The 22,368-nt window shown below is 36.7% G+C and overlaps 1 protein-coding gene across 1 annotated transcript in view; it reads right to left on the bottom strand.

The window, feature by feature from the left end:
* Positions 1 to 190: 190 nt before the first annotated feature.
* Positions 191 to 22,368, bottom strand: part of LOC115919153 (aspartate--tRNA ligase, cytoplasmic-like) — a 29,746-nt gene continuing 7,568 nt past the window's right edge. The window contains exons 4-14 of the mRNA XM_030972107.1: positions 20,243 to 20,335; positions 18,197 to 18,299; positions 17,143 to 17,245; positions 15,854 to 15,997; positions 14,089 to 14,200; positions 11,631 to 11,765; positions 11,064 to 11,155; positions 10,464 to 10,666; positions 9,303 to 9,426; positions 3,784 to 3,895; positions 191 to 726 (exon numbers count right to left, since the gene is read on the bottom strand). Of these exons, the coding sequence (XP_030827967.1) occupies positions 563 to 726; positions 3,784 to 3,895; positions 9,303 to 9,426; positions 10,464 to 10,666; positions 11,064 to 11,155; positions 11,631 to 11,765; positions 14,089 to 14,200; positions 15,854 to 15,997; positions 17,143 to 17,245; positions 18,197 to 18,299; positions 20,243 to 20,335 (1,385 nt within the window). The 3' untranslated portion in view covers positions 191 to 562. The remainder of the gene's footprint in view (positions 727 to 3,783; positions 3,896 to 9,302; positions 9,427 to 10,463; positions 10,667 to 11,063; positions 11,156 to 11,630; positions 11,766 to 14,088; positions 14,201 to 15,853; positions 15,998 to 17,142; positions 17,246 to 18,196; positions 18,300 to 20,242; positions 20,336 to 22,368) is intronic.

Genomic DNA, 22,368 nt, shown 5'->3' on the forward strand with positions numbered 1-22,368 from the left:
TTGGATAATCAGAATACATCATCTGTTCAGAGCTAAAGGGCGTTAACTGTGTGTTAAGTATATGAGTTAAACTAACTTCTGGCTACAAACAGACAATATATAGTTATCAAAACCTTCTAGCAACTCACATTCATTGAAAGGCATATATGTTTCTATGTATGGACATCATACTTTATGGAGTCAGAGATACGAGCTCGATTTGTTCAACTTCCTGTGCTCACAACTCAGCCTCTATACACTGTTGAACTAAATCATTTGGAAGACATTATTTTGGGGGGTCTTGTATTTTCATTTGATACTGTGAGTTTGTAATCTTATCATCACCAGAACTCAAGATAAACTTTAACATCCCTGAGGTAAGATGCTGAAATAAAACTTGAATAAAATAACTAAAATGACTCATTCAAGTTGTATACTCTAAATACTTACTTGTAAAGATACATATTTCTAAAGAAGACCCCAAAATTGTTTCTACTATAGTGCTGACTATCACAGGTCGATTATAATCATAAAAATTTAAACTACCGGTACAAAAATTACTAATTGCGAGCACTGTGCTTTCTCATGGTGTAAGACGCTTGGGATCACGAGGGAAGAGTGATGTCTTCCTGATATTGTCCAGACCAAGGTACAACATGGTGACACGCTCCAGACCTATTCCACCACCAGCATGTGGAGGCGCTCCATAGCGAAAGGCATCAATGTAGGCCTTGATCTTCTCAATATCTGCATTTTGGAAGAAAACAACAAATGCTAACTTGTCTCTTGACCTACACACAGCTTAATATAATCAATATAACTTTTATTGAATACGCTTTAAAACATGGCAATATGCCTCACATAATGAAAACTGAGGGTCATGCGCTCCCAGCTTGAATGTGCGCGGTTATAACATGTAAAATCCTTCAATTTTTTGGTGCAATTTTTCTTTAAAGCTTTATGCACCAATTACTGTGGGCAGAATCTATCTGGGGCGAACAGCAAATACAAATTCAAACATAAATTTTGCAATTATTCTGAATGGTTCGGCAGATTTTAAAACTTTGTCGCGACTTGCTTTGAATTCATCCTTACACATTCACATTCAGAAAAGAGCAATCGCTATGGGAAAAGCCTACAAAGTATTTCACTCTATGTTAATCAAAAACGCGGGAACGTCTCACTTTGGGAGCAAGGATTCTAATTGTTGAGTTTTTCTTCTTTCCATCGATATATAACATTCACCATCGTGGGTTGCATATGGTCGTCGTGTTTTTTGTTTGAAAATTGTAGTCCCATTAAAATTTATGTCACATCAGAGAGATCTGAGGCTGTGACGTCATAGATTCATTCACAAATAATCACTGAAGTCCATTTAACCAAATAAGGACGCACGGTTTCACGTGCATTGTGCCGTGATTTGTGTTGTTCGTTCCTACTTGTGATTTTCATCAAAAATAACACTGACCTAGTAGTTGGATGCTATTAATTGACACCTCATTGTAACTATCAAGGGTGAATGAATGTTTGATATTGAGGTATTCTTTAATAGTAAAATACATGTCCCCTATTTTGTGTAGAAAAGATAGCACCCTGAGCCAGGGCTGCAACATTGTTTTTGTTTCTCGCAAACAAAGGCATGCAAACAAAGGCCACATGGGAGCTGGTAAGTGTGTGTTTCGTGAGGCATGGGATTTAATGTCCAATTTCGGGCAAAAGTTTTCATTACCGTATTTGCCGGCGTAAAGGCCGCAGTATTTTTGGAAGAGAAAATATCAAAAGTCGGGGTGCGGCCTTTACGACGAAAGAGTAAAAAACTAGATGGAATTTTGACTGCGTGCAGTCGAAAATGATGCCTCCGCCATAGAGCAATTTAAACAAGTTTGGAGTTTAAATCTCCAGTGGTTCTTGAGATATCATGATAACAATCTCAATGTATGGAATTTCATAAGTTGACCTCTGTGACCCTTGACCTTTGACCTACGTGCTCCAAAATCTAACCAGATTGTCTTCCTATGGTGATACACACTATCATTAAGTTTGAAGTTTAAATCTCCAGTGGTTCTTGAGATATTATGATATGGTGATACATACTATCATTCAGTTTGAAGTGAAAATTCTCCAGTGGTTCTTGAGATATCGCGATAACGATCTCAATGTATGGAATTTCATAAGTTGACCTCTGTGACCCTTGACCTTTGACCTACGTGCTCCAAAATCTAATCAGATTGTCTTCCTATGGTGATACACACTATTATTAAGTTTGAAGTTTAAATCTCCAGTGGTTCTTGAGATATTATGATAACAATCTCAATGTATGGAATTTCATAAGTTGACCTCTATGACCCTTGACCTTTGACCTACGTGCTCCAAAATCTAATCAGATCGTCTTCCTATGGTGATACATACTATCCTTAAGTTTGAAGTTTTTACATCTCCAGTGGTTCTTGAGATATCATGATAACAATCTCAATGTATGGAATTTCATAAGTTGACCTCTATGACCCTTGACCTTTGACCTACGTGCTCCAAAATGTAATCAGATTGTTTTCCTATAGTGATACACACTATCACTAAGTTTGAAGTTTAAATCTCCAGTGGTTCTTGAGATATCATGATAACAATCTCAATGTATGGAATTTCATAAGTTGACCTCTGTGACCCTTGACCTTTGACATACGTGCTCCAAAATCTAATCAGATCGTCTTCCTATGGTGATACATACTATCCTTAAGTTTGAAGTTTAAATCTCAAATGGTTCTTGAGATATCGCGCTAACAAACTCAATACAAGGAATTTCGTAAGGTGACCTCTGTGACCTGTGACCTTTGACCTACGTACTCCAAAATCTAATCAGATCGTCTTCCTATGGTGATAAATACTATTCCCGAGTCTTAAGTTTAAATCTTAAATGGTTCTTGAGATATTGTGATAACGGTCAAACGGGACGGACGTACGGACGGACGGACGGACAACCCGAAAACATGATGCCTCCGGCACCACCTTCGGTGGCGGAGGCATAAAAAAAAAAACGAAAGCCAAAACCAACACGAATTTGCACGTTTGGGACTAGAAACGGTAAAATAACAATACCACTATGGTACAGGACATTTCCAAACATCTTACCGACAATTTTATCTTGCATTGTTGACATGAAGACGAAAACATGAAAATGTTGTAACACAACATTTGCCGATAGATCTTGATCTAAGTTCGTGCCAATGCATTGCAAAAGTAAAGGAAGGAACAGTCTAACGGAGCTGCCGCGAACATCCATCCGAAGTCGCCATTTTGTTTTTCCATTTCATGCAGTTTCGCATTACACCGTACATTGTGGTAGGGGTATATCGGACACCAAATCTGCCTGCAATCCCTTTTTTAGCTAAACTTCCGGTAAATTATAAGAATATGGATGAATTTGGTATCAGTTTGTAAAAAAAAATAGTGTTTTCGAGAAAATTATGATTATTTTGTTGTGTCCGTTTGTTTTTTTCCCCTTTTTTTTCTTTTTTTTTCCTCCCTTTTTTGAAAGGTCAAAGTTGGGGTGCGGCCTTATCGCCGGCAAATACGTTATGTATATTGTATAAGGAACTCTAACATCATAACCACAAAAGTGCATGCTGCTACAAAGTTTAAAGAGCATCAAAACTTATGTATTATATCAATTTCCTCATGAAATATGTATTTAAATATACCTTTTTTTTATTTTTTTTTATTTACCACAAAGCAATTAGGATTTAGTTGCACTAATCACTAACTTAATTTATCAGGTTTTCCTCAAATCCAAAAACCAGATAACTTTACCAATGTTATGGTGCTTGGCTCTCTCCAGGAGGAACTTTGAATCGTGAACTCGCTGAGCACCAGACATGATTTCTTCTCCTCTCATGAAACAGTCATAGGAATTGGAGTATTGCTGAAAGATACACAAAGAAATAAATCATGACGAGTGAGAAAATTTGTAGCATAGTGTGAGATATATTAATAATAATAATAATAATATTGGCATTTATATAGCGCTCTTACAGACATACATGTGTATCACAGCGCTTTACAACATATTATTATTACCCCGGTCATCGGATTCAGGCTTACCCGCACACAAGGTATGCACATTCTCCACTCCCTGGGGAGCATTCCAGCCAGTCGCCATTTTACAAGCGCCACTTGCTAATCAAACCACATTAGCTTTCGCATCCTACCGGGTACCCATTTTAACACCTGGGTGGAGAGTGGCAAATGTAGATCAATGTCTTGCCAAAGGACATTAGTGCCGCGGCGGGACTTGAACCGCGGACCTTGTGAAACATTCTGAATTAAATAGATTTTCATTCTGTCCCGTTTTTGTTGTTTAATAGTAGAGATGACATTTATGACTGGAAAATGATGAGGATAATGATAGTAATCATGCTGATTAAATAAAAAATATTGATATAGGTGATAATGAAAATAATTATGAAAATTATGATTATGTGATTATAATAATAACAATGAATAGACATGTTTCTCTCCCTGGTAAGCATGGAAATGGTAAAATAAGAATACAAAGGGCAAAGGGAAGAGCAAGAGATAATTAAGATATTGAAGAGGGAGAACTAGAGCCAGAGGCAAAAAAAAGGGAGAGGGTAAGAGAGTACAGAAATAGAGAGGCATAGACAGAGGGAGACAGAGCAAGAGAGGCATAGACAGAGGGAGACAGAGCAAGAGGAGAAAAGGAAGACAGAGCAAGAGAGGGAGAGGGTGAAAGAGTAGAGAGAGAGAGAGATCCAATGGAGAATGATGCATTCAATATTGCCAGCATAAATAGAATTGAATATAGAGAAAGAGAAAAGTATAGACATGTAAACAACTCTATGTCCGTGGGATAGACGTAAACATTGCATATAACTGGGCTGAATAATGAGACAAATGTTTGGGAAGACGACTATCATCATAGAAAAAGGATGATTCAATATTATAGCAGCCTTGGGAGATTAATTAACCATATATAGGTTTAATACACGACAAAGAATCAGATTTCACATAGGGTTGTACGCAAACTATTGACATTCCTCTCCCATAGATATAACACGCAAAATTAGGCATTTATTACATTGTTTGTGAATGCTCATATATATGACATGTTATAATTGTTGTAGAAGATGATAAATCAATTATATACCTCACTTAAGAAATCCAGCCATCTGATTGGTCGAAATTGCATTCATAAACTTCAACTATTTCTGTAAAATTCCCAGTAACCATGGTTATTGGGAAAATAGTTTAGTCTCCATGGTTACCCCATAGGTTTACATGTTAAAAAATGGTCTGAGTGATCGAGGATACCGTACGTGTGCGAAGAATTGGTCGGTAATTTCAATACAATTGAATCTCGATCGATCTTACGGACAATTTTATCTTGCATTGTTGACATGAAGACGAAAATAAACTTCCAAAAACAAAAAAACAACATCTGCCGATAGATCTTGATCTAAATTCGTGCCAATATGCATTGTAAAAGTAAAAGAAGGGCCTGTTTAATGGGGCAGCCGCAAAGCATCCACCACGCGAAGCCGTTTTCAATCCATTTTAATGTATATATAAGAAAAAACTGCTATGTATGGTAACAGAGCGCGATAGCCGAGCGGTTTAAGGCGGTGATTTTAGTTACATCACCTTTTGTACGCAAGAGATCGAATCTCATCTTCGACAAAAGTTTTTTTTTTTTTTTTTTTTTTTTTTGGCATATAAAAGTATTAATGACTGCTTTAATATTCGAGAAATAGTTGTTTTTATACGCTCTCGGGAAATCCAGCCATCTGATTGGTTGAAATTGCATTCATAATCTTTAACTATTCCTGTAAAATTCCCGGTAAAATTCCAAACCTAGGTAATAGTTTTAAAAAATAGTTCTAAAATCCCAGTTACCATGGTTACCGGGAAAATAGTTCTAAAAAATAGTTCTTAAATCCCAGTAACCATGGTTACCCATAGGTTTACATGTTAAAAAATGGTTTGAGCGATCGCGGATACCGTACGTGTGCGAAGAATTGGTCGGCATTTTTAGTACGGCAATATATCTCGATTCAAACAAGGCAAAAATGGCTGTAGAAACTCTCCCAAGATTTCAACTTCTGGATGAGGATCAAATGCGAGACATGCTGACAGCAAGAACACCAAAAAGGGTACGTGAAATCTTCCATATTTTTTTTTCAGTAGGCCTAGATCTAGATTCTAGTATGCGACAACCAGATGCTGGTGATTGTAGTGATTTGTACGTCACGGACAGATGCAGATCCTTCCCGTAGAGATTACACACAAAGTACACATCCCTATGCATTTCCATTGGCCATTGCACACTCGATCATGCTAGATTGGTTGATGTTTTAATTACCAGAGATTCAAACTAATATTGCTCATGATCCTGAAGGTGATACTCAATAAGTGAGGGGTCATATGAAAGTGCAGGTTTTTCTCCATATTCCCCACAGGGCCGGCCTACCCCTAAAATTGTAAAAATATCTTACTTAGACTAGAATCTAGATCTAGTCTACTCTCAAAGAAACACTCGTAAAAAACAACCGTGCAGATAAACTAGAGAAAGGCCAAGGTGGTGTCATAATTTGTTCGCATATAAAAGTATTAATGACTGCTTTAATATTCGAGAAATAGTTGTTTTTATACGCTCTCGGGAAGGTTACAATTGTGCTATTGCCCTCGGCATGCCTCGGGCAATAGCACAATTCTAACCTTCCCTTGAGTGTATAAAAACAACTATTTCTCTCAAAGCAGTCATTAATACTATAATATAAAATGACAGCTAAAAAAAAAAAAAAAAAAATTTAAATTTGGGATACAAAAAAAAAATCAAACCAAGGCTATCTTATACAACAGATATTGACTGGCAGGGGGTATATAACATTTCTTGGACCTGAATTTCCCTCAGCACTGTGCGCTTTAGGAAAATATAATCCCTTCAGTGGTCCAAATACTGTTATATCATACCCCCTGCCATTCAATATCTGTATAATATTGAAGCCCCAATAGACTGTAGTGTTATCAAAACCGTTTAAAAAACAAAAAATAGAATTTCAATTTACAATCATAAATATCTTGATAATCGGACAGGCGGTCAGCTTGTAAAAGTCATGGGATTCCTGACTGACCCAAGTATGGCTGTAATCCATCAATCGGTTCTTGAGATAACGCGATCACAAGCTATTTTTGCATACATAATAAGCCCTGTGACCTTTGACCTAGTGACCCCAAAAATCTTATTAGTTCATTAGCTCTACAAGATGCATACATGACTCAAGTTTGGAGGGAATCCATCTTGAGATAACGCGATCACGAGAACGGGACATACATACGTACGTACGAGTGGACGGACGGACAACCAGAAAACATAATGCTTCCAAATGGCTATTCTATGTTGAGTACAGCCATTATGAACAAAAACGCACAAGCATGCACGTCAGACCTGCCAACCTCTGGAGTTCAAAAACTGTAGTCTTTATTCCCAAAAGTTGTATTCTTAAAAACAACTAGATGGAATTTTGACTGCGCGCAGTCAAAAATGATGCCTCCGCCATAGAGCAACTTTACAAACCAAAACGGAAGCAATTTTTAAAATTCAAGTTTGATTGTAATCCATCTGTCGGTTTTAATAATAATGCATTCACAAGCTATTTATAGTCATACATAATGAGCCCCATGACCTTTGACCTGATGACCCTAAAATCTAATCAGTTAATTGGCTCTGCAAGATACATATATACATGTCTTGAGTTTGATAGTAATCTGTCTATTGGTTCTCATTATAATGCGATCACAAGCTATTTGTGCATACATAATGAGCCCTGTGACCTTTGACCTCGTGACCCCAAAATATAATCAGTTCATTGGCTCTGTTAGATACATACATGACCCAAGTTTGGCAGGAATCCATTGACCGGTTCTTGAGATAACGCGATCACGAGCTATTTTTGTAGACATAATGAGCCCTGTGACCTTCGACCTCGTGACCCCAAAATCTAATCAGTCCATTGGCTCTGTTAGATAATACATGACCCAAGTTTGGCACGAATCCATCGATCGGTTCTTGAGATAACGCGATCACAAGCTATTTTTGTATACATAATGAGCCCTGTGACCTTTGACCTCCGACCTCGTGACCCCAAAATCTAATCAGTTCATTGGCTCTGTTAGATACATATATGACCCAAGTTTGGCAGGAATCCATTGATCGGTTCTTGAGATATTGCGATCACAAGCTATTTTTGAATACATAATGAGCCCTGTGACCTTTGACCTTCGACCTCATGACCCCAAAATCTAATCAGTTCATTGGCTCTGCAAGATACATACATGATCCAAGTTTAGAGAGAATCCATCAATTGGTTCTTGAGATAACGCGATCACGAGAACGGGACGGACGGACGGACGTACGGACGGACGGACAACCAGAAAACATAATGCCTCCGGCTACTTTGTAGCGGAGGCATAAAAATGGAATGTCATGCGGATCAATGCCTCTTACAGTTCCTACATACAGGAAGAATTTTTTTATGGATCATTGGTTGAATATGCATAATTTCGTCACGACTGTTGAGTTCAATGAACCAACGAACATCCCCAAATTGCCGATGTGAGATGCTTGTAGGATACTTTACAGGACAGAATGGGCATTTTGCCATTGAAAATGGCACACACACAAACAAAACAACAAAAATTTAAAAATTAAAAATATATATATTTTTTGTTTTTGTTGAAAATCTTATTTTATTGAGGAACATCGTACTGTCGTATTTGATTCTAAAAATCGTACAAAATACGACTAAATCATACTAGCTGGCAGGTTTGGCGCGTGTGTGCAACTTTTTAATCTTTTATAGCAATGCTCAAAACGACCTAAAATGTATGAATGCAAAATGAATTTGAGACGATTTGGATCATTTTGAAATTTTGAGCACTCACTGCATGTTAATTGACCTTGATCATGCTAAATATGAATTAGAAATGACTTTCTGTTTTTATGAAGATATGATCATGAGTTGATTTTCAAAAAAATTCTCAAAATGGCGCCTGGATGACGTCATGAAGACCTGATGACCTTGAATATGTTGCTGTCATGTCTCATGACAATGACCTATGACTGTGCCAAAATGAAAAGATATTGACTTTACTGATTTTGAGATATCCTCTACACACAAAAATTGGGGGTGAAATTTGAAGAAAAAAATAATAATAAATGAAAGAATAAAGAAAGAAAATTATGACGAAATCAATAGGTGATCTGTCGATGACAGACCAACTAAATATAGAGTGAAAAGTATATGACTTACCGGGTTGTTTGGATCAGGCATAGTGTAGAAAGGCCGAATGCAGAGTGGGAACTTATCCAAGATGTAGAAATCAGTGTCATACTTCTCCTTCACAAGACGACCCAAGAACTTCTCATTAGGGGTGCTGTCACATAATCACAAGGTACATGATTATTTTAAAAAAAACTTGTATCATTTATGTGAAGGAGTAGCAGCTGTAAATTTGCAGTGTATTGCATGAATTTATAAATACACACTTTTGATCTCTTGGACCAAACTCTTTTCAAATCCTTGAGCTTATACGCACTTATGCAGACTTGATTAAATTTGCTTCAATGATTTTCAAGTTATACCTGTAACACAATATTGTAATATTTATTGATATTCAAATGACATTATCTTCTCTTTTTAAAGTAAAAATCTCATCAGTTTATCCTTTGCTTACACATACTTAAATCAAGCAAGGTTTTCTCTTATTGGTTCTAAAGTTATCAAGACAACAAGATATGTCAAATTTCATTCTTATATGACCTTGGGTAACGGGCCGCATTAATAAATTTTGCTGAGATCCCCAGTGGTTTACGTGTAACTAGATGGATGTTCAATTCCATGCAGTCGAAAATGGTGGCTCCGCCATAGAGAATTCTTACGAACCAAAACAGGAGCAATTTTTTAAAATTCAAGTTTCATGGCAATCCATTAACAGATTCTCAAAATATGATTATCAGCTATTTTTCATATACATGTATGATCCATTGAACTTTGACCTCATGACCCTTAAAATCTAATAAGTTTATTGGCTCTGCAAGATACAAACATGTCCTGAGTTTGATAGTTATCCATCCGTCAGTATTAACAATGCGTTCACAAGCTATTTTTGCATGTATTCATAATGAGCCCCATGACCTTTGACCTCATGACTCCAAAATATACTCAGTGCAATCATTGGCTCTGCTAGATACATACATGACTCAAGTTTGGCTGTAATCCATCAATCAGTTCTTGACGTATGAACAACCAGAAAACATAATACCTCCAGCTACTTTGTAGCAAAGGCATAAAGATTAGTGACGTTAATGCCGCAGCAGGACGCAAATCTCAAACCATGTACTGTGACGTATCCACTAGACCATGACACTTCTGCAAAATTGTTGTCTGATTAGTTGGCAGCTGGTTACAAACCTAAGATCTTCTAGGTCATCAATCTCAATGCCTGCATCACGCAGCATCTTGATACCCTCAGGCCACTCCAGACGAAGAGGAGGGTCTAGGAACTTGAAGTCTTCTGACGGGAACTGACGTCTTACTGTCTGGATCTCTGTCTGGAAGTTGTCTCGAAGACCCCTGAAGATATCGTTGAATACGCTTCCAATGACATCCAGGGCCTGGGTACAAAGGAAAGAGATGATAATGGTTTGAGTGAAGCTATGTTCTTCATAAACACAGTCATTTAAAACAAATGTTCAATTATTTCTATGGTGAAAATATAATCTAGATCCTTTCACCATTAATGGACAATCCTTTTGATCCTTTTACTCCACAAATTCTTGCCTTCTTTACATTTCTAAGTCCATTCTACAAATTTTCAAAGAGCTTTGGTGTATTATCCCCATGTTAAATTGAAGAAGAAAAATAATTTTTAAAAAATTAAAAAATGCTGTCACTGTATGGGATTAATAGTACTGGATCTTTGATAAAATAATTTAAATGCTAATTCCATGTTCATGCACACAAGCCCACAAATAACCCAACTCTCCCCTTGAAATATTCTAAATTGCCTACCTCATGATAATGATATTTAAAGGCCATCTCCATGTCCAAGCCCACAAACTCACACAGATGACGATGTGTGTTGGAGTCTTCTGCCCTGAAAACTGTCAATAGAATAAGATTTTAAAGAAAGTTTTTAGAAAACACCTTTTCACAAGCAACATATATGTGCCATCCAACGATAGGTCACTTTTCAGATTATTCCTGTCAAATACTGATCTAAATCTAAGGTTCAAGCCACTTTTTAATTTGAGAAAAATTTTAAAAAGAAGAGACACACACACAGTTTAGGTACAATTCTTACTTAACAGGGAAAATACATGCTGAATACTTTGGTCCCATCAAGATACACCTTGATGTATTGCAGTATGTTAGAGGATAGGGTATGATGATCTAGCAAAAGATAAATGCAAACAACCAGTTAACTTGGAGTGACTCATAACTCATAGAGTGCATTTACAAGTATGGCAGAGAACAAAGAAGCATGGACAAATTTTGTAGTCAATTTTGAATCAAGCACAAAAACAATTTGATTCATTTGGTTTCTATTTTGTTAAGAGAAATGAAAAATAATCTCACCTGCACCAATAGTGAAAACCCTCTCAAAGTCAGCCGCAATCCCCATCTGTTTGTAGAGCTGAGGTGATTGAGCAAGGTAGGCATTGTTCTTGAAGTAAGACACAGTAAACACATTGGCTCCACCCTCACTGGCAGCTGTATGACGGAGAGAAAGGAGGAAGTGTCTTAACATGATTTATGATCTCTTCAAACTATTTTTTTTTACCCAAGTATATTACATGCCACGGACCAAATCATTATGGAATAAAATTTACGGATGCTTCCACTTTATCAATCGAGGGGGAAACTACTGTACATGTGCACGTACCTCGCAGCAGGCCCATTCCAATAAAAATGTACCAAGTTACTCCTCAAATATCACTATTTATGTGTTTTTTCTCGGTCAACTACTGTATTCTTTGTCCAAGTTATGTATCTGCTTATGGTAATTTGGAGTAGTTGTTGTCTCTCCATTGTGCTCTCCTAGTTTTGAATGTTTTCTTGGTACGATACTTGTTAGGGTTTGTTTTGGCACACATTACAGCTAATGGAGTGTATTGCACATTCCTTCCAAGACTAGTCTGAATTTGCCTTGCAACAGCGATGAGTATCAGAAGATGTTGTGATGACTAAGTACTTATCATCTTTCAAAAGAAGCATGCAGTGTTTATCACAAGACAGAAATGTTAATTTTGTTTTTAAAATTTGTTCAATCGGTATGTTGTGAAGAAGAATTTTTTAGAAAGCCGTTTTATTCAACATTTTAAAAAGAGGTTTTATTATTCCAACTTTTTTAGCCTGATTTATTCATCCTGCATGAATCAAAATGGCAGCTTGAATGGTCTCTTCCTATTTTTGTCCCAGTTTTTTACTTTCAGAGGCATGATGAGGCTCTAAACATCACCAAACATGGATAAACTACCATATGTCCCGCGATAAGGCCGCAGCGCCGCATTTCGTAGAGGGAAAAAAAAACGAGAGAAAAAAAAAACGGACCAAACAAAATAATCATAATTTGCTTGTGGAACACTATTTTTTCTATAAACTGATACCAAATTCATCAATATTCTTATAAATTTACAGGAAGTTTACCTCAAAAATGATCGTAATTTAGCAAATCTTCATTGATTTTTAAGCTAGTACTGTATCGCAGGCAGATTTGGTATCCTACATTTACCCCTACCACGATGTGCGGTGTAATACGATATTGTGACTTCGACCTGCGCAGTTGCATTGCGCGGCAGCTAGCTCCGTAACTAACGGTTAGTCCATTCTTTTACTTTTTAGTGATGCAATGGCACGAACTTAGATCTAGATCTACCGGTAGATTTTGATAGAAAAATAAGTGAAGTTTATTTTTAGTCTTCATGTCAACAATGCAACATAAAATGGTTGGTAATATAGGCGAGTTATTCTAGAAATGTCCTGTACCATTGTATAGTCATTGTAGTCCCACATGTCCGAATGGACGTGCTGTTTTGACTGTTGAATTTTCAGTTGTTGCGCAAAGGGCGCACCCAGACTTTTTGATATTTTCTCTTCCAAAAATACTGCGTCCTTTACACCGGCAAATACGGTAGACGAAACTTTGACTGCCCGCAGTCAAAAATGATGCCTCCGCAATAGAGCAATTTTACAATCCAAAACAGAAGCATTTGTTAAAATTCAAGTTTGATTGTAATCCATTAACAGGTTCTCAGAATATCATGATGAAAAGTAATTTTTCATATACATGGATGACCCTTTGATCTAATTGGTCACTAGCTCTGCAAATACATGTCCTGAGTTTGATAGTAAATAACTTCATGAGAGATATTCCAATTTTAACCGAGGTATGCATGTATATTCAAAGGTATTTTCGTATTATGAATAGTCAATTGTTTTATGAAAAATTTAGATCTAACAACGGTATTAGATCTAGCAGGTGATTTTTTTTAATATATCATCTTTTGTACCCGCCCAAAATTACCATCACAGCTCTAAACATAAATGGTATAGACCAAGTGTAGCTTAAAAGTGTGAACAGAGTTAAAGTTCACTACTGTATACATGTTTATCCTGCAAAACAATTTCATCCCATTGTAGGTCCATCATAGTCTCAAACAGCTGCCTCAACAAGTCTCAGCGAGTAAGGTTAATGAATACTTTGTCCACTTAGAAATGCACAAAAGCCAAGACACATGAATAGCATAAGACATGTTCAAAGTGGCCTACAAAAAGTATGAATTAAAAAGGATATTGCAGCCAGGGAGTAGGGCATCACAGCAAAATGTGTTGTGGCCTCACAGCTATACAAGTCATGCAGTACAATCTGGCTAATATCCAACCCAAGATGCTAGTGGTGATATTGGTATCACATCTTAGACATGAAATATTTTGGATGAGAGCTTTCAGTAACGATTAATGAAATTTAAATGCACACTCTTTCAACAAGCTAACATGCAAAACCCATTAGACGACTTTTGACAGCTGTTCATACCTGAAATGATCTTGGGAATCTGAAGTTCAACAAAATCTCTCTTCTTCATGGCTGCACGAAACTCTTGGACTACTCCGGCTTCAAGACGGAAGATGGCCTGGTTAGTAGTGGTCTGATAAACAGAGAAAAAAGTAGCTTCTATTTGTATTAAAAACAAAGGAAACACTCTCGGCGGTCTCGCCTGCATTACGCAATTCGGTAATGACGAAAAATTGAGGTTGGGACATTATTTGTAGGCAGGGTGGCCCATTAGCAGGCCCCCAAAAAGGAATCCTTGACTAAGAATCATCAAAAGAAATATTTACTATAATTTGTACGATTGATAACTTTAATGGAATATGAAGTTATGAACAAATAACAAAAATTGATTATCAATTCTCATATTAAGTTGTGAAAACATAATCCAAATCTACTAACCTAAAATAACCTTTGACCTTGACTGTGTCACCTAAAAGACTAATCCTATGATTGGTGATACTTGATAACCCTTTATTCCAAGTTTCATTGAATAAAAACTTACAAATTCAAAATTAAATTACAAATTAACTAGATGGACCTTCGAATGCGCACAGTCGAAAATGATGCCTCCGCCATGGAGCAATTTTACAAACCAAAACAGAAGCAATTTTTAAAATTCAAGTTTGATTGTAATCCACTGAAACATTCTCAGAATAATGTCATTAGAAGCTATTTTTCATATACATGTTTGACCCTTAGATCTTTTACCTCATGGACCTAAAATCTAATCACTTCATTGGCTCTGCAAGATACATGTTTTGAGTTTGACAGTAATCCATCCGTCAGTTCTATTGATAATACATTCACAAGCTATTTTCGCATACATCATGAGCCCCATATCCTTTGATGTTTGACCTCGTGACCCCAAAATCCAATCAGTTTATTGGCTCTGCAAGATACATACATGACCAAAGTTTGGAGGAAATCCATCAATCCGTCCTTGAGATAATGTGATAATGAGCTTTTTTTGCATACATAATGAGCCCTGTGACCTTTGACCTTGGATCTCGCGACCCTAAAATCTAATCAGTTCATTGGCTCTGCAAGATACATACATGATCCAAGTTTGGCGGGAATCCATTGATGAGTTCTTGAGATAACGCGATCACAAGCTATTTTGGCATACATAATGAGCCCTGTGACCTGTGACCTTCGATCTCATGACAATAAAATCTAATCAATTCATTGGCTCTGCAAGATACATACATGACCCAAGTTTGGCCGGAATCCATCAATTGGTTCTTGAGATAACGCGATCACGAAAACGGGACGTACGTAAGGACAGACGGACAACCCGAAAACATAATGCCTCTGGCTACTTTGTAGCAGAGGCATAAAAACATTAACCTTAGGTTGAGTTTTTGATGTTGACGCCGTAGTCACTGCCACCAGAAAAGCGGCGCCTTTGTCTCGCTTTTTGTTACGCAGGCATGACAAAAACTGAAGAGATTAATAGTCTGCTCCTCAAATTCTTTCTTTTTTTGGTACTGAACCTCCAAAAATATTTCCATAAAAACTAAAATTAAACAATTTAATCCCACAAAATTACACATTGAATTTGATGTCCGTTGTACTGCACTGCATAATGACACACGTTGAAATGCACAGGTCTACACATCAACAAATTATGAAGTAATATCTAAATCTGAATATTTATCATATCATTTCCCATCTTTATGGTACCCTAGAAAGTCTTTTCTCTGCCTTCTTTGATCAAAATTTGAAAGTATCATGTCTCACATCTTACCCTGAGATCAAGGACACGGTTGTCAAGGCGGACATCTTGTCCTACCGTTGCTAAGGAAGAATCATCATCATCCTTTCCCTCTGCTCTGGCAGCATCATCAATTTGCAGAGGCAATCTGGGCTCAGCAGGACTCACAACAAATATCTTCAAATAAAGCAGAAATATATAGAAACTAGATGGATCTTCGACCTTTGAGCTTTGACCTTGTGACCCAAAAATCTTATTTTTTTTTCATGTACATACATGACCCTTTGAAATTTTACCTCATGACCCTTAGAATATAATCAGTTCATTGGCTTTGGAACATACAGTACATACATGACATAAGTTTGGTGGTAATCCGTCCATCAGTTATGTGATCACAAGCTATTTTTGCATACATAATGAGCCCTGTGACCTTTGACCTTATAAACAAATAAAAGGAACAGCAATAGGCACAAAATGGCCCCAACATATGCAAATAGCTAGAAAAAAAATGTAAAAATGCATAATTATATAAATCCGTTGCAAAGCAATGCAACATTTTTATAAAAACACATTTCATGTACCCTAATTAATGGTGTATAAACCGCCCTCATGTATTAACCGCACCCCTCTTTTTCGCCCTAAAAAAAACAGCAAGCAAGGTCCGTGTTAAAAAACCCATGCGGGAAGGCCTTTCATTTAACTGCGAGGTGCAGCTGAATGTGTTAGATCATTAATGTAAATTAAAAAACAGAGGACCTAGGATAAAACCTTGTGGTATGCTGTGTAATAGAAGAAAAATTGGAGGAATTATTATTATAAACTACATATTGAGATCTATCAGAAAGATTACTTTCAAACCAAGATGACAGACAAATTTGATTGTTGTTTAAGTTTCCGAGTGGTGAGTCAACACATCGATTACTGTGCTGGGAGACATTGCCAGGCATAGCGCCAGGTGGAGGGGCATAAATCGAAACTTTAAAAAAAAAAAAAAAAATTTGTTTTTGTTTTTTGTTTTGGTGTACCGTGTATAAACCGACTTTGAATTTTTTTTGGCGGCAAAAAGATGCGGTTTATACACCGTTAATTACGGTATATAATTTATTGCACTTGTTTGACATTTGGAATTTGGAATTCACTATATTCTGAAGAAATGAAATTATAAGATTATAAATATTGTTTACTGGATAGAGATGTTCTTGGTACAAAACAAAGTTTTTGCTCATGGGCATAGCAAAAAGCTTCAAGCACCTCGTATGACAACTAGAGCTTAATTGCAAGTAATTATCTTTTTAACAATCAGGTAACATTAAACACCATACCTGTTCAATGTGAAGTTCGACATCTTTCTGGGTACAGCTCTCAATCGGCTGAGGCACAGCAGCTATCACACCCTCAACATCAACAATGGATTCCTTTGTAATACTAAACTTGGAAGAAGAAAAAAACATGAAATGATATGTAGGATGACCAAACAATAGTTAAGATCCATAATATCAGTTTATCTTTTTATTTTTGTTTTGCCAAAGTTTAAATCAACAAGTCAACGCAAAAGCGTAGCATCCTCTCACCGGGTACATATAGCCTATCTTTTAGAAAATTTTGCATATTTAATGAGCTGTGACCTTTGACCTACATACTCCGAAATCCAACCTAGGCTGTATTTTGATGCCATGTACCTTCATATCAAATTTCATTAAAATCTGTTAGAACATTACTTAAGTATAATTAGCTATTTTCACATATTTAATGAGCTATGACTTTTGACCTACATACCCCAAAATTGAACTTGGGCTGTGTTTTAATACCTGGTACCCTCATAGCAAATTTTATTAAAATCCGCCAAAACATTACTAAAGTAACCAACAGAAACCAGATTTGTTACGGACGGAAGGCAGCGCTGCTATATCCCCTCCGACTTCGTCAGCACAGGGATAATTAATCATTAATCTGTCATAACACATGTTAGGGCTGGGAATAAAAACCGGGTACCATGGTCCAGCTCAAGAGCCGCGGGTAAAAAAATTAGATACCTGTTTCTCACAATTGAATGGCAATGAAAAATAAGCCCCTTAAAAGTGACGTTTGTTAGCAATCAAAATATCAAATAAATCAACATGCATACCTCTGCTCAGATTTTCTCCCATTTTACATTATTTTCCTCCATGTTTGGCAATGTTTAATACTAATATCATGCCTGGAAATGTCAAAATCAGGGCCCATATTCCATGAACTTCTTAAGCATGAAATTTGAAAAAAAAATTAAAATCTTTTTTATATTTTTTGAGCTGTTAAAAACAAATTAAGATCAAACTAGTGGTTCAAATCAAATAAATTCTGTAAATATACTGTAATAAACATAAAATCTGAACTTACTTGGCAGCAAATTTAACCATAGGCTTGCTAACTTTGTCACTGACACAGAGCAGACCCTGGCAATTAAACTGTTGCTGTCGCAGCACAAGAAAACATTGCTTGCCTGTCAAGACAAAGAACCAAAACTGGTTCAAATTTGGGCAAAATATACAATACTTTCTGTTGTCATGACTTTATTTGCCAATGCAAAGACAACTCGATGTGTCCCCTGTTTTAAAGGGCAATTAAACATTTGTAATAAGTTCATGAAATAGGAAAAATAAAATAAACAGAATGGCCAAAGTTTGAAATAAATAGGACAAGTAATATGAAAGTTATGAATGTTTAATATAATATGAGATCACTAAGTCTATAGGTGCGAGTCTCGAATTGGCATTTTGGTCAGTTTGTTTGTGACATAGTATACAAATAAACCAAGCTGTGAGAAAGTATAGTGGAAATTATATATACCGGGTATGAAGAGGGACTGGCATAGTGCTATTGCCGGTCCCTCCAAAGATATATCATTTTCACTATTTTTTCGAACTAAATGCTTGGTATATTTGTTTTATATCTCTTCTTTACAACAAATTCCAACAACAAAAAAGATTAACTACCAGCTGATCTGAATCGAGCGCTATATAGAACGGGCTTAAGTATCGGTGACTTGCGCCGATACTGCAGGCCGCAAGGTAATGAGCAGCCTGTATAAGGACTCGCTAAGTGGCAACTCTGACATAACTTTCAAGAATGTTTCTGCATTTGCTTTCTTGGTTGCAGGTGAAGGAATCACTCTATTTTGTCCAAGGATTGTATAAAAAACTGTGCAATCATTATTTAAATCATTCAATTTTTCTTCAGAGAAAATATTATATTAAAGCTAATCTCTAGCTCTGGTATGGTAATTGTATTGTGAGAGAAAATTGCTATGATTTATCTTGGATTGTTTATCCTGCAGTAGATTGGTTGTTTGAACCAGAGAAATATGAAAAACAGCACAAAAACTTACTTACATCTTCAATAAAAACCACAACTCCCATTTGCACATAGTGACCCGTGTTAATCGCATGGTGGGTGTCTACGGTATTTAACCGGATTTCCTTATCTTTCTATGCTCATTTCTCAGCCACTATACATTTTCTACCAAAATTGTTTGGTACATTTATTTGTAATCTTGAATATTCAGTGTAAGTTTCATACGATTCTGTATTTTTCTATATTTACCAGAACTCAAGTATATCTTAAAGGGAGTTTTTTCCTACAAAGCACATGGGCAATATAAATATATTAGCAGGATAAGTCAGAGTTATACTGTTTTTGATTGACCACTACTTTACTGCTTCATAACTTTCTGATCGCAGGTATTCCTTAAAGGTAATACAAAGTATTGGTATGGGGTCATGAATTTGGTTCAAATGAATATATTGGAAGCATATGCGATTTTACAATATCCTATGATTGTTGTCGCCTTTGAACTCGCCTTTGAAGTCAAAAGTGATGAAATTGCAAATAATGAACTCTCTGTGTTGTATAGCTCCCTCTCAAGACTGATATTACTATAGCTTTAAAACAATGTTTCTTGACTACAATGGACTGATTTGCTATTCCAGTTTGGAAATTATATATCAGAACTGCATATTCTGAGGTTTTCATGGTCGCAGCTACTATGGAATGGCCTTTGGCACTATTTGAAATATTTGAAATTTAACGGGAGCACCTGTAAATTTTGATTATTTAATTTCTTGAAAGCAGAAGTGCTTTAGGGGCTAAATCTTTCAGTGCTTATATTACATCGACAGGAGCATCCAAATATATCCAAAAAAATTAAGAATTACTATCCATCCAATTTTCAAAATTTCCCAAAACTTTGCATTACCTTTAAACATCACTGATCTGTCTCTCTGCTTTTTTCTGCTATCATTAAAACTAACACAATGTCAGGATGGACTTCCCATATAGGTAAACCGATGCCATATTTATCCCAGTGTGCACAATTAAACTACAACAGGGTCTAAAATTGGAAAAATGCTGTATTGTCTTTTGCCTTTAGTCTTTTGTTCACCATACCTTTGCTCCTGCTGGTGTGTAAGCGAGCCCTGATCCAGACCTTCTGATCAATTTTGTCTGCAGTAAGCTCTTCAACTCGGTAGATTTTCCTCTCTGAAAGATACAAAGTAAATTTTTAATTATCTTTTGAAGTGGGCAGAGTAGAATTAAGTAGTATTTTTTACTTAGCTGCAGTGCTGTCTGTCAGGCACCATGTTCAGGTTCATTTCGGTTCTGTTCGGCAGAGTTCAGCAATTTTTTACCCGAACTTTAGTTTGGTTTGGTAATATAATAGCAAGACAAAGAAAAGTTTGCAAATATATTCACCCCGAAACTTGATTTACTACGCTCCAGTGGCCCCTGTCACATTCCATCAGCCTTCAACCAACAAGTCCCAATGGTATCCCTTTTATCTTGTTGACATAATTATATCATTCAATGACTTGACTCTTCTCTCAATCTCTTGCTGAGTGACTTGATGACAGAGAAAGTGCATGTTACGCAATGAACAGTCTATATATACCCAGGCAGGGGGGAAGTTCCCATTTGGTTCCTATTCTCGGACCTGTAGTTCTTGGAGCCTTGCCAACTATACAGCGTGCTTGACTATGCGCTTATGAATATTGATGTTTGCGGTCCGACAAATATGATTGGCCGTTATTTCACCTTCCGAGCCAGTCAGAGAAAGCATGATTTGTGAGGCTAACATGGCGCGCTTTCTCCAATTGGCTAGGAAGGTGAAGTAACGGCCAATTATATTTGTATAATCGCAAACATCAATATTTATGAGGGCATAGCCACTCACACTGTATGTAAAACTGGCTCATTGATAAACAATATCAAGAGCATGTGCGAAGAAGGAAAATGGGAATAAAGTAAATATAGAATGAACAATCATGACATGAAAATTAGGTACAAAATGACAAGTTAATTAGCTAGCAAAAATGTTTAAATTTTACTGCCGAACATCTGAACCAGGCCTTTGCGCTCGGTTCGGTTCAGCTCGTTTCGGAAGTGCCATGTTCAGCGGTTCGGCTACAGCCCTATTTAGCTGTTACTTGTCTTTTTATCTGTTTAGTAGTACGGTGGAAACTCGTTATCTTAGGGCAACAAACCCCAAAAGAATATACCGGTAAAGAGCTGGGACCAGCAAAATTATCTTGATATAATACAGTAAATCCTGTCTAACGCAACCACCCAAGGGAAACAAAAACACAGGGGCCATTGTAGACAGGTTTGCGTTGGCGGCCATCTTGGTTTTGAATAATTGATTGACAGCACTCGCAAGGCCTATTGCAGACCAGGGTCGCAGACCCGCCAGTGCGCAAACAATTCTCTGTGGCTTTATAAGGGCTCAGTCGGGCGAAAACGAGGCAGAGAGCCGATCGATGAATCTAACAACGCAACTTTATTTTTTGGTGTTCAAAAATTGAATAAAGAAAGAGAGGTATGGTTTTTCCTAAAAATAAAATGTAAAATGATTGGACGTAATTTTGTATCTTTGAAATAGCCTATGTGTGCATGACGAACAAGCAAGTCTTTGATTGAGAAGTTCATGACGATGACTCTGTATTGTTACATTTTCATTAGGCACAGTCCATAATGAAAAGTGCAAGAAACCATATCCTGTCGGTAATTAAATGTTTTGATTGAAGTTTTAATAAAAGCTTTGCCGATGAATAGTTTAATTGTGTGTCAGATCTACACGGCTGTTGTTGGTTGCTATATGACTGGTGCTGGTGGTCGTTGTATAGGCATTTTTCGAAAGCAAAATTAGTGGCCGCTGGCCGCGTTAGACAGGTGGTCGTTGTGTACAGGTTTGACTGTAGATACCTCATTATATTAGAGCTCTTAATGAGTTTCCGTTGTATCTAGTTTTGATGAATGTTATCTGTCATGCTAATTAGGATATTCAAATATCACAACCACTATTCATTATCAAGAAAATATTTGATAACTGGCAAGGCAAAAACCATATGAGAATTGATAGCAGTAGGATATTAATATAATTTGAATATACTTGAATAGTTACCTGAAATTTGCACCAGTAACATGCCCAATTCTCTCAAAGATTTATTGTTATGGTTAATTGCAATGATGTTTAACCGTTTAGGGTGAGCATATAAGTATTGCGTTTGGTCGGAGGT

This window comes from Strongylocentrotus purpuratus, unplaced genomic scaffold (assembly GCF_000002235.5).
Source record: "Strongylocentrotus purpuratus isolate Spur 01 unplaced genomic scaffold, Spur_5.0 spur5_scaffold_6, whole genome shotgun sequence".
Classification (NCBI taxonomy): domain Eukaryota; kingdom Metazoa; phylum Echinodermata; class Echinoidea; order Camarodonta; family Strongylocentrotidae; genus Strongylocentrotus; species Strongylocentrotus purpuratus.